The sequence below is a fragment of the Pyrus communis genome, chromosome 8 (genome assembly GCF_963583255.1).
Source record: "Pyrus communis chromosome 8, drPyrComm1.1, whole genome shotgun sequence".
In the NCBI taxonomy this organism is placed as follows: domain Eukaryota; kingdom Viridiplantae; phylum Streptophyta; class Magnoliopsida; order Rosales; family Rosaceae; genus Pyrus; species Pyrus communis.
The window spans coordinates 9,383,853-9,396,243 of record NC_084810.1 but is presented as its reverse complement, the minus strand read 5'-3'; the positions used below and the strand labels follow the sequence as shown (position 1 = coordinate 9,396,243).

General features: G+C 38.4%; 1 protein-coding gene across 1 annotated transcript; it reads left to right on the top strand.

Moving 5' to 3' along the window:
• The first annotated feature begins 3,483 nt into the window (after positions 1-3,483).
• On the top strand, positions 3,484-12,361 carry LOC137743798 (protein ENHANCED DOWNY MILDEW 2-like). The gene is made up of 16 exons (XM_068483736.1): positions 3,484-3,578; positions 4,549-4,682; positions 4,792-4,888; positions 5,012-5,110; positions 5,667-5,914; positions 6,010-6,111; positions 6,205-6,486; positions 6,658-6,805; positions 6,911-7,012; positions 7,581-7,673; positions 9,468-9,509; positions 10,295-10,405; positions 11,391-11,462; positions 11,548-11,666; positions 11,847-11,910; positions 11,994-12,361. The coding sequence occupies exons 1-16, from the start codon at positions 3,570-3,572 to the stop codon at positions 12,144-12,146; spliced, it is 1,875 nt and encodes a 624-aa protein (XP_068339837.1). The 5' UTR covers positions 3,484-3,569; the 3' UTR covers positions 12,147-12,361.
• The last annotated feature ends 30 nt before the right edge of the window (positions 12,362-12,391 follow it).

The window sequence follows — 12,391 nt, the reverse complement described above, 5'->3', positions numbered from 1 at the left end:
ATCGTCTCACAAATCGTCTCGTAAGCACGGTGTGCTGCTAGTAAGATCACTAAATAAATATAACTCCCGCCCTTATGCCAACACCATGGTCTCTACGCCCGTAGCCAGAGATTACCAACTCCCGGCCCAATGCCTGCTCCATGTCCCTCAACTCGTAGTTAGGGATTATTTCTCCCGGCTTAACTGCCAACACCAGATCCTCGCCCTAGGCGGCATAGTGTCCACCTAGGTATGCACAAATAGTTACGCCTTTAAAAAATAACCACTTCATAGTATAAAGTCATCCATCGTCTATACTATAAAGATGGGTTTCTAAAACATGTTCTAGCATCCTATTGTCATCCATCAGATAGTCTACTAGTTCATGGTTTTTATAGAAAATACGATATATCAAACTATAGCTCAATGTAGGCTAATAATTAATTCCTCACAAAAAACGAGATGATAAACAACATACACCATAAACATGCTTAACATAAAATCAATTCATAAAACTCGTAAGGCATGCTATTCATTTATGCAATTAAACTCTGAAATCATGTAATTTTAGAAAGGGTCCACTCACAGATACTTCGTAGCAGCATAGTTGTGCATAAAAGGATTAAGGAAATCCCCACTAGCAAGTTCACCTAAGTACAAAAATGTACAATTTATCAAACTATGCCCAAACGATAGAATTCCAGGAAATGGTGGCCAAAAACGGATTCGGAACATCGAAATTGCCCTGGGGGTGATTTTGGGTTTTCGGGTCCTAAGGTTTTTGGTTAAAAAGGGTTAGGGTGAAAATGGGTGGTTTGGGCTTAAACCCAAACCCACACAAACATACACACACACGGCACAACACACACACACGTGCACACACTCACACGGACACACATACACACACACACTTCACAAACACACACACATGCACATCATGCATACACATGCATACGCATGCATGGCATGCACACACACACAAACACTTGGCCCGCAGGCCTAACTAAAAATAAAAAGGCTCGGGCCCAAGTTTAATAGGACCCAGAGTATGGGTTAGGTCTTCAAACGGTTATTGGGCTTAACTTAAATAAATGGGTTAGACAAATTTGAATAGGGTTATGGGACTTGGACTGGAAAGGCCCAAAGGCCTTGGGTTTGGTGGGTCGTTGGATTCCAAGGAAGGAGAAGGCTGGATTTCAGCTGGAGAATTCCTAAGCTCCGATGGAGCTCAAAACTCAACCAAAACATGTCATTCAATATACCAAATTGAAGTCCCGAAGGTAAGGAATCGAAATATACCCTTGGTTCCCGTCATCGTGGCCAGAGTTGGCCGAAAAATGGCCTAGAAGCCACGAGTACTCGTCGGAATCTTGGTTTAACACACCCGAACTGATTTCAAGTCCAACCTTCACCAAAACAGGTATACATACTCAGAAATTCGTACCAACATCCAAATTAAGATAGGGTAAGATGATTCTGAGCCTCACTTACTCGCAAATGGTGGAGTTCGACGGAGTTCACGATTGTACCCTCTCGGTGCTTGCCGTGGCAGAAGGAAGAGAGAAACTTCGACGTGTTGAAGATCCTGATAAGGGAATCTCGAGGGTGATGGGTTCATCGAGGATACAAAAGGGTGGGTGGTCTGCATGTGTGTGTGTGGTGCTCGGGTAGAAGAAGAGAGTGCAGAGAGAGTTGAGAGAAGAAAAAGGGAAGGAGAAAAAGAAGAGGGTCACGGGGTAGGGGACACAAATAAAGGGGTGGGCCCCTTGGGCTCACTAATTAAGAACTAAAAAACCATTTTTAAATAAAATAGGGGTGGGGTTTAACACCTAAAGTGTTAATTTTGGGACAGTCTCATACATCCATTAGTTTGACTGTTAAGTCTCCCGTTAAATGATGACGTGGTGCCCATGTGGACAATGACTGGGTGCCACGTGTCATTAAAGGTTCACGTAGAAATTAAAAATTAAAAAAAAAAAATTTGGTCATCTTCTACCTTCGGCCATTTCTCCTTTATCCCTCTATTCTCTCATCTACACCAACCTACCTAACCTTTCCCCTCCATCTTCGATTCCACTACCGTCCTCTTCTCTTGGACGGTTTTTCCCCAGCCAATTCTTCCTTGTTGGCCACCAGGGTGACAAGGCCTGTGATGTCTGTCACCCCTTCGGCCTTACACGGAACGCTGAGACCGTCAATTCAAAATCCTTTGCTCTCACCTACTTTCACCCCCGCCTCCTCTCCCTCAACCTTTTCGAGAACAACGACGAGGACAACATTAAGCACGACTCGGAATATCGAAATGTCGAATTCTTCATCACCACTGAACCTGAAACTTCGACCCGGATCCAGCAACCCTTAAAGCCTCTGTCTTTCAGCAACGGCGTCCTCAAACGCCACAACCCCATGCAACACATCCACGCTCCATCTTTGAGGACCTCGTGTAGCCAAACACCCCTACTGCGACAACACATGTCATCGAGTACCAACCTCACCACCGCCACCATCCTCCTCCGCCACCATCCTCCTCCGCCGACTCACCCCAGCAACCAAAGTCCCAGTTCAGCTTCTTCACCGCTGATCTCGTCCTCTTACTACCCCACTGCCCCCCACACCCCCATCACTGTTTTGGGTTCGAGGGAAGGGCAGGCGGAGGTGAGAGAGACGAGGTGGGTGTGGATGAGCCACTTGGTGTCTTCGGAGTAAGGGAGGCCAGAAGGGCCTCGACGAATCTTAGGAATTGCTGAATCAGTTGGGGGTTTGGTGGGTTTGGACCTGCCGGTGGAACCATCGCAGCAATTTGAACCGGGTCAGGTTTGGAAGGTTGAGATTTGAGATTCCGAGAAGAAGAGAAGGCGAGGATTTTGATCGGAGTGAGTTTTGATCGAATTGAAAATTTGGGTGGAAATTTTGGAGAAGAACAGAGGAGAAGAGAGATAAGGGTTAGAGAAGGGAGGCAGAAGAAGATGTTCGAAGGAGAAGAACATGGTTTTTTTTTTTTTTTTTGTAATTTTGTAATTTTTTTTAATATCCACGTGGGACCTTTATTGACACGTGGAGCCCAGTCATTGTCTATATGGGCGCCACGTCATCAATTAACAGAAGACTTAATAGTTTGACTAACGGATATATGAGACTGTCCCAAAATTTACACTTTGTGTATGACTCTGGGACGAAAAAAACTTGATGTACTAAATGTTGAAAACCACGAAACATGAAGATAGTAAACTGATATTTACTTATAAAATTAACTTTTTGTCTTAACCCAAAAGGAGAGAGGATATAAAAATGGCAATAACAACGAATCCTAGTATCACACAAAAAAGGAATGTTGGTAAATTGATTAGTAGAGTATTAGTTTAGGGATTAGTGGAGTATTAGTTTAGGGGTTACTAAATTGAAAACAAGAAACACGGCTGTAATAAGGATTATTATACTTGCATTATTACATGCATTAAATTCCACAGATTACAACCCTCAAACCTTCCATTCCCAAACACCCCCCTCACTCTCTCTCTCTCTCTCCCCGACGCCATTTGCCCTTTGATCTCTCTGCTCAGTACGACGCCGTGTCGAGTTGATTCTCTGAAATGTCTCAGGTATGATCTTCCGCCCAAACCTTGAAAATTTTCTCTTCATTCCTTCCAAAATGTGAATAATTTATTTTTTCTGTTTCGACATTGAACTTGTGCTTATTGAATGAAAAGCGCTTCGCAATTTCTTTTTTTTTTTTTTTTTTTTGGTGACTCTTTACATTTTCGGTTCCGCTTTCTACTTTGGGGACTATGTACCAAGCAGTTATTCTCAAGTTTGAATATTTGAAATGTCTATTTGGTATCTTATTTGAAAATTTTTATCGTTTCTCAAAGAACTTTTTTTGAAAACAATTTTTTTAAGAGGAGGAAAGAGAAAAAAAAGAGATGATTGGGAGGGAGAATGAAGGGAACGAATTGAAGGTGAGACGAAAAAAGTAAAAAAAAAAAAAAAAAAAAAAAAAGAGAGGGGAGATAGGAAGAAGAAAAGATTGATAGATTTGGAATGAGAGGGAAGAAGAGAGAGAAAAGAAAGGAGACTCAAAAAACTTTCTTTTTGTTTTTTAAGAAAATAAAATATATTTTTTAGTTAGTTTTGAGTTTAATTTTTGAAAATAGTCATATAAAATAAGTTTTTAAGGCTTAAAATTTAAAAATTATTTTTGAGTTTAAAAAGTTGGATTCAAGAAGAGCACCAAACATAAACATAGCCTTAGCATCGCAACTCAGCATTTCACTGAAATTGAACACAGCAATGCCAACAAAATTGCCATGTTTTTTCGGATATTTTTCGGTTTCTGCCCTTTTAATATAAGAAGAGGCATATAACAAATCATTTAGAAAAAGAGAAAGTTGCAAGATTGATGATGAACTTCGTCCTCTTTATAATGATGTCCTGCTCTTTTTTTTTTTTTTTTTTTTTTTTTTTTTCATTTGTCTTCAAGTACATTGCATATTTGAGTTTTGGTATTTGTTTCTCATTCGTTGTTTCCGAGCTATATAATGTTTAGAGCCAGTGAATTTGTTGGATTTTCAGGACATTCAATATGCCAAAATGCTCGGATTTATGGATGAGGATATGATTAGTGACGCAGAAGATGACTCAGTTGACATTGATGGCATATTTGGCTATGTCTGTTGTATATGCGATGATGGTGGCGACCTCTTGTGGTATGCTCGTGTCATCTTGTTCATATAATACTGATGGTAAACTCAGAAAATCTGTTATGAAATTTATTTCCTAGAATTTACGGGTGAATGTTTATATGTTCTTGTACAGCTGTGAAGGGAGGTGCCTTAGGTCCTTTCATGCGACTGTAGAGGCTGGAGTGGGATCTGGTTGCAGATCTCTCGGCTTTATGCGGGGTGCTGTCGATGTATGCTCATGTTATATATATATATATATACTTTGAAAGTTCTACTTATTTGTTTTCATTTGTCATTCTTTTGTTATCGTCATCATGACCTTCGCTAATTATATATGTTTTTTGAATTGATAGGTGATGTCAACTTTCTTATGCAAGAACTGTAAATTTAAACAACATCAGTGCTATGCTTGTGGGGAGTTAGGGTCCTCTGATAAATCTTCGGGTGCCAAGGTATGAGCTTGTTGTAACTCGAAACAAACTGAACTGCTGTTGAAGTTTTGGTATCCTGATGTTGGATTAGTTTTATATAGTTGTACTGTATGAAGTGCCACTTGATTATTTTTAACCCTACTCAAAGAGTTCTGTAATTTCAGAACTCGTTTGATTGGTCAGAAATATCCTATTTCCCTTATATTCCGCTTACTAGATCATTCATTTAATGCATTCACCATTTCTGATGCAAATTTTAGTACGTACTTTTTGGTCACTTTAGAGTTCTCTACCCATAAATATTTCTGATTGAATTTTTCTTTACTAAGATACTTGAATTTCTGCTTCTGTGAAAGATCTGACTTTTTCCTTTTTTTTTTTTTGTTTTATTAAATAGCCAACTTTTCCTTGTATTTCTGTGACTCTGTCAGAAATCATCTGTGTATCGTTTTCTGCCTTTTTATGTTATTATCAATAGTATTGTCAGTAGTGGTAGTACGTATGTATGTATGTGTGTGTGTGTGTGTGTGTGTATTATGTGGCTTTATTTTAAAGAATTCTATTCACGTTCTCTTAGGTTTTTCCCTGTGCTTCTGCGATTTGTGGTCGTTTTTACCATCCTCGATGTGTTGCAAAGTTACTTTGTCAAAATAATAGAGAATCTGCTGAAGAACTTGAAGAAAAGATTTCTCTGGGGGATTATTTTACGTGTCCAGTTCACAAGTGCAGCGTTTGTCAAGAAGGGGAGAATAAGAAGGTCCATGAATTGCAGTTGGCTGTGTGCATGCGTTGCCCTCAATCATACCATAGGAAATGCTTGCCAAGGTACTCTTGATGGTCTTTTCTTTTGTTTTATATTGAATATTAATGTTACTTCATTTGAGCATCTTGATGGTTGATGCTTGAATATCTTGTAACAGGGAGATTGCTTTTGAGGAGAAGGGAGGAAAATTTGGAGAAGGGAGATCAATACAAAGAGCCTGGGATGATCTACTTCCAAACCGCATACTAATATATTGCACGTATGCATTATTTTCTTTGATGAGCTGTTTTTATTTACCTTTGTTGGCTGTAACTTTGAAAGGACCATTGTTTTGTTTTCTTCTTTTGACCAGGAAGCATGCGATAAACAGCTACACCGGATCTGCAGCAAGGGACCACATAAAATTTCCCGAATTTGAAGAGAGGAAGAGAAAACAGGCATTAGAGGAGCTTGTAGCTAGAAGGAAAGCTCCATCTAAATCGAGAGATGATTCCTATGAAGAGTTGTGTAGGGGGAGAACTGTTCCCACGGTATCCAAACCAAAGCAAAAACCAGTATCTAAACAGGAGCAAAGGCCATCTTTTTCTGTGGATCATGAGAATCCAGATGTACTTAGTGTTGATTCAGAGAGGAGGTAACTTTATCAAACTTATACAATTATATTTCTATCTGTGTTATTACACCCTTAATTCGACACCCTTTTATTTAGACTCGAAGGGATTTGGTATGATTATAGACAATCGTGGGTGTCAATATTATTGGTGGTTTTCTGCTTTCTGTTCTAAGGTTGACTTTTGCAATTCAGAGTATTGGATCTAATGGAAAAAGCTGCATCTTCATTAACTCTGGAAGATGTTATACGTAAGCACCCAATTCCAACAACTCATGCATACTCATCAAAGTATTTTGTGAACAAGAAGATGTTATTAGGAAAGGTGGAAGGCTCGACTGAGGTACATGTAGTGAAAAATCCAAATATTACTTCAGTCTGTAGACAGCGCTATTTGTAATAATTTCTCTTATCAATTAGTTTTGTGATGTCGTCCCTCTATATTAAGGCTGTTCGAACAGCCTTACAAAAACTAGAGAACGGGTGCAGCACTGAAGATGCAGAAGCTGTCTGCGAGCGCGATGTTCTTAACCAGATTTTTATGTGGAAGGTGGTTGCTTATTCTTGTAGCATCCTACATTGTTTCTCATTTTTATGTGGAAAAATCTTTTCATGTTGATGTTCTTTGCTTTAAATCTAGGCTATCTTTGTTAATGCTTTGATGATATACGTGCCTGATATGCTAGACTTATCATATGAGTCTGTTGCCTACTCTGTCAGGTTTTTAGGATATGTTTAAGATTATGGAATGGTTACAGGAACCAGCTATCATCCTATGCCTGTTGTGTAGGTGCTAGTAGTTGGTTAAGGTGGTTTGCAATTCTGGTCTGCAGTTTGTAATGAAATGCAAAGTTGGTCCTTTTTATACAGACCAACAGACACTGTACAGAATAATTTTGAAAACATTTAAGTTCTGATATTACCACATTAAATGTTAGTGAAATCTGAAGTTTGTGGCTCTGCTGGTCCTTGTGGGTATGTGAAGTTATGTAATATTTGTCAGTCTTTTGGTCTTGATTATCTTTAGTTACCTTCTTTTACTTTTGTAAGGTATTTGTACTGATCGTTCAGATTATGACGTTCTCATAATTTTTCATTATACATTTATTTTGATGCAGAAGAAGCTGCATGTTTATCTCGCTCCATTTCTTAATGCCACGCGCTACACATCCTTTGGCCGCCATTTTACCAAGGTGAAGAAACTGGAACAGGTAATCTGGTCCTGTTTTCTATTTCATAACTATGTTAAATATTCATATCTTGTTTTACGGTTTTACCTTTGTTCTGTTTCTGTATAAATATTTTCTTGCCCCCCCTCTGATTCCTTGGATTGAAAAATTTCTCCATCTCACTTACGTATCAGTGTGTGACGTATGCTTAGTTGCTTACTGAAAAATCAGGCTAGTTATAAATAAAGGCAAATAAATAATTAATACCAAATTTCTCATTGTAATAAATAATATACTTGACAAAAGAATAAATGAAATTTTCTTTTGCATAAATGAAATTCTCATTGGCACAAGGTGATAAGGAGCAAGTACGGCTTGCAGGCTAATGGGTGGGATGCAAATCCTTTGCTGCGTGTTTCAAGTCGTAGCCATTAGATAGATACTTCGTCTGGTCTTTCATCATTCCTAGAGTGCTGCAAGTTTGAGGTGGGCAACAGGGAGAGGGTGAGGTTTTGGGAGGATGGTTGGTTGGAGGGTGGACCATTGAAAGCAGTATCCTAGATTATTCTTGTTATTAAGAAAGCACGACCAGAGCATTTCAAGTTTTATGGATTTTTCTCTTCAGTCTTTGAGCTGGAATTTTGATTTCAGAATAAATTTGAATGAGCAGGAGATAGCAGAGGCGGCTAGGTTATTACAGAAAGGTGGAAAATGTTTGTTTGATTCAATCAAGAGCAGATAATATAAGGTGGAAACTATATCAGAATTGTTCACTTTCAAATCTTATAGCCCTTTCTTGTGCAACAATGGATCTGTGCAACATTTTCCACCCTTTTCTCAGATTTGGGAATCAAGAATTCCTCCAAAAGTCAAAGTTCTTGTGTGGTTAGTGGCTATTGGGAAGGTGAACACCAGTGATCAAGTTCAAAGGCGAAGGCCTTTTATTTATATTTCTCCCCATTGGTGCAGCTTGTGTAAATCTGAGGAGGAGAGTGTTAATCATGTTTTTCTCCATTGTTCTTACTCAATACAGTTGTGGTGGAAATTATTCCAGGAAGTTAGAGCTAGTTGGGACATTCCAAGGGGTTGTTTCGAGCTTCTAAGCACCAAGTTCAAGGCTTTAGGAAAGGGGAGGAAAGCTAAAGCTTTGTGGGGCTGTTTGGTGTTGGCAGTTTTTTGGAACATTTGGTTGGAGCGTAATAGAAGAGTTTTGAGGATTATAATGGAGTGGGGGTAGAAGAACTATGGGGTAGAGTAAGATACTGGGCAGCCCCTCTGGGGCATCAGTTTCGAATGAGTTCAGGGATTATTCTCTTTCTCATATAGTGTGGGATATGTTAGCAGCAGTAAAATGATTTTGGTTCAGTTTTAGTTACTTGTAGATAGATGTACTTGAGAGGTCTTAGCGAGTTTTGCTGGATGGTGGATTTCTTATCCACTATTTTGTAATTCTTGTTATTGTTTTAATAAATTGTTATCGTTTCTTCTCAAAAAAGAAAAGAAAAAAAAAAAAAAATTTCCTGTCCGGTTTTCACATTATGATGTGATATGACTTCCATGTAAATTGGTCCTGCCATCAAACAAAAGTTAATTAGACGCAGGACTCTTTCAAATATAGTTGCAAATATAGTTCGTTTAGTTTTATATTATTACCTCTTTCCCATATTGTTCCGCCACTTGAAACACTGCATTGATGTGTAAAAGTTTGATTGTTGCCTCCCTCGTTCAAACAGTTTTCTCTATTTGTTTATCTTTTGTGTGGTTATCTCTCTATTAAACTTGAATGTACATAACTAATACCAAAGAGAATGATAAAATGATGCATTGAATGTGCAGATTGTCGATAGGCTCCATTGGTATGTTCAGCCTGGAGATATGGTAAGCATATATATACTTGTTTCTGTGAAATCTTGAGTACTTCGGTGTTGCAAGTGCAATTTATATCTTGTCTTGACCTCCCATTCTAATATACATGAGTCACTTCACATACCTATTATATATAGGCGTTCCCATTTTAAGAAAAACATCCTATAATAATCATGCCAAACTTGAACGTAAAATTAATGTTTAAAAACTAAATTAGTCCCCGTAATACAGACTTTTAATGACATTATTGGAATTCAAGAGAAATTTCCATACCTAATTAATCTGTGACACAGATGGCGTCCACGCATAATTTCTAAGCGTGCCGCTTAGGTTAAAATATTTGAATAAGGAACGGCAGACATGACAATGTTTGAAAAACCTTGGACAGGGTAACCTTTGAGGTGAGGGACCAAAGTGCAATTTCGGGGAAATTACAGGGGTGAAATATGTCACCCTAAAGAATGTGCAATATATTGCAAGAGAAACCAACTCATTCCTATGATACTATAGATTTTATATAAAGCAGATTTCCCATGGGAAGAATATAATAGCTGTTAATTAAGTTATCTTGATAATTTATGAACTTGCGTGCAACTTACAAATTTATGTTCTATAAAAAATTTTAAAACAGAAAATTGCAAGCGAGTTATATTTGGAAAATGGTTTCCGCGTCCTGGGATGTTCATTTTGGATACCGACCTTGCGCTTGATTAATAATTGCTAGTGTTCTTAGTTTTCTATGTGCACGCATATTAGGTATATGTTAGCACCTGATTACTTATGATCCCAACGAGCAGATAGTGGACTTCAGTTGTGGTTCCAATGACTTCAGTATCCTAATGAACAAAAAGCTTGAACAGACAGGGAAGAACTGCTTGTATAAAAACTATGACTTGTTTCAGCCAGAGGTAATATCCATTATTTAAGTTCTTGTAATGCCTATTGCATATGATTATGATCTCTGTAAACACGGTGGTATGGGTCACCTGCGTTAATACTTGACATTTTTATTAAGAATTTGGGCACGTTGTTTGAAACGCTTGCTTCTTCCATTGGTCTCTTACACTATGTTTGGCTTAAACCATCATATCCCCTAATTTTGTTTGGTAGACGGGGAGGAAAATAAGTTTAAGGCATATCACACTGCTAAAATAGGTTGACGCGCACAAAATCTTTTCATCTTTTATCTCACCAACCTTTATGCTATTGGACCCCATTGGTTATGGGAGGCCTTGAGAGGTCTGCTTCCCTTCCACTTTTCCTCTCCTAGCAAACAAGAGATGTCCCATTCTTCCTTCCCTTTTTCTATACCCCTCCATTCACCCCTCTTATTTTCCTTCTGAGCAGAAATAGTGGTGTGCGATGTGCATTACTTTGAGAAGCTGCAGATTTCTTACAGTACAGATCAACAACATATTCAAATGTGGTTGCTCATACATTTTACCGACAGTTTATCTCACAGAGAAGTGTGTTGGGCTATTTTTGTTGTTTTTTCTTAATATCTGAAGCTCTTAAGTAATCTTTATAAGGGGGACCTACTGTATTGAAATTGTTTCTTATAGATTTGCGAGTACTTACAGTCGTTTGCTGCCCGTTTGAATCCCTACTGTATTGAAGTTTTGGGATTTACTGGGTCTTGGGCATAGCAGAAATGAAATTTGGACAACCCACACTTGATTTCTATACCTGGTTCTTGATTCCGATCAGCATCATTTGTGCTTAATAAAGTTATTTTAAGATGTTTATTTTTATTGTGGTTATTTGCCTCTTCTTATGTTGTTCTCTTATATAGGTTGGTTTGTAGAGCGTTATATGCATGTGCTGATTTAAATGCTCAAAAAAAAACAAAAAATGTTGGAAATTCTTGTTTTGATGTACATTCTGATTTGGCAGAACGATTTTAATTTTGAGAAGAAGGATTGGATGACTGTCAAAAGAGAGGAGTTACAGAAAGGGGCGCCATTGGTAAAAATCGAGGCTTCGTTTTTTTAAATAACAAGATGTCTGGGTACGAAACCTCACTATTTCCTTATATTTGCTTCTTGAGCAGATCATTGGACTGAACCCTCCTTTTGGAGTCAAAGCAGCTTTGGCGAACAAGTTCATTGACAAGGCTCTTGAATTTGAGCCAAAGCTCCTCATTCTTATTGTTCCACCAGAAACACAAAGGTAGTGTGCGGTTGTCCATCTCTCTGATCTCGCTTACTCACAAACACACAAATGCACCCTCATTGGGTGTCTGGGGAATGTCCATGCACACGGGAATGTGCATGGACACGCATACTTCTTGCTTTTCATTATACTCGACCCAAATTTGTTATTATGTTCCTCATGTAAGCCTTCCACCAGGTTGGATAGAAAGAAATCACCCTATGAGCTGATTTGGGAGGATGATCGGTTATTATCTGGAAAGGTAAAGCTAATTTATTAGAATCTCAGTTTCCTGAGTTTGTATATTAGAATCTGAGTGTCATGGTGGCTCTTGTCTCTGTGCAGTCATTTTATCTTCCTGGATCGGTCGACGTGGATAACAAACAAATCGATCAGTGGAATTTGATATCGCCGCCACTTTATCTTTGGAGTCGTCGTGATCGAGCTGCTGAGCACAAGGCCATAGCTCAAAAGCACGGCCACTCCTTTGGAAGATAGGATGAGGGTGGAAGAGGTTTATTTGAGCAAAAGCGCATGTAGATTTGTAGTTCCAGGAAGATATGGTTATGACCCGAATTAGGATCAGAGGTTGAGAAATCATGAGAAAGCACAATAGAACCAAGTACGATTAATAATACTTAGATGATTTTTATTAGTTCTCTTAACACTCTGTTTCATTAGTAAATTTAAAGATTATTAAAGAATTTTAAAATGACAAAATTGATATACGGAATTTTATTTTA

Coding starts and splice junctions, on each gene's coding strand:
- LOC137743798 (XM_068483736.1), top strand. Junction 5,111..5,666: donor ATAAATCTTCGGGTGCCAAG/GTATGAGCTTGT, acceptor ACGTTCTCTTAG/GTTTTTCCCTGTGCTTCTGC. Junction 7,013..7,580: donor ACCAGATTTTTATGTGGAAG/GTGGTTGCTTAT, acceptor ATTTTGATGCAG/AAGAAGCTGCATGTTTATCT.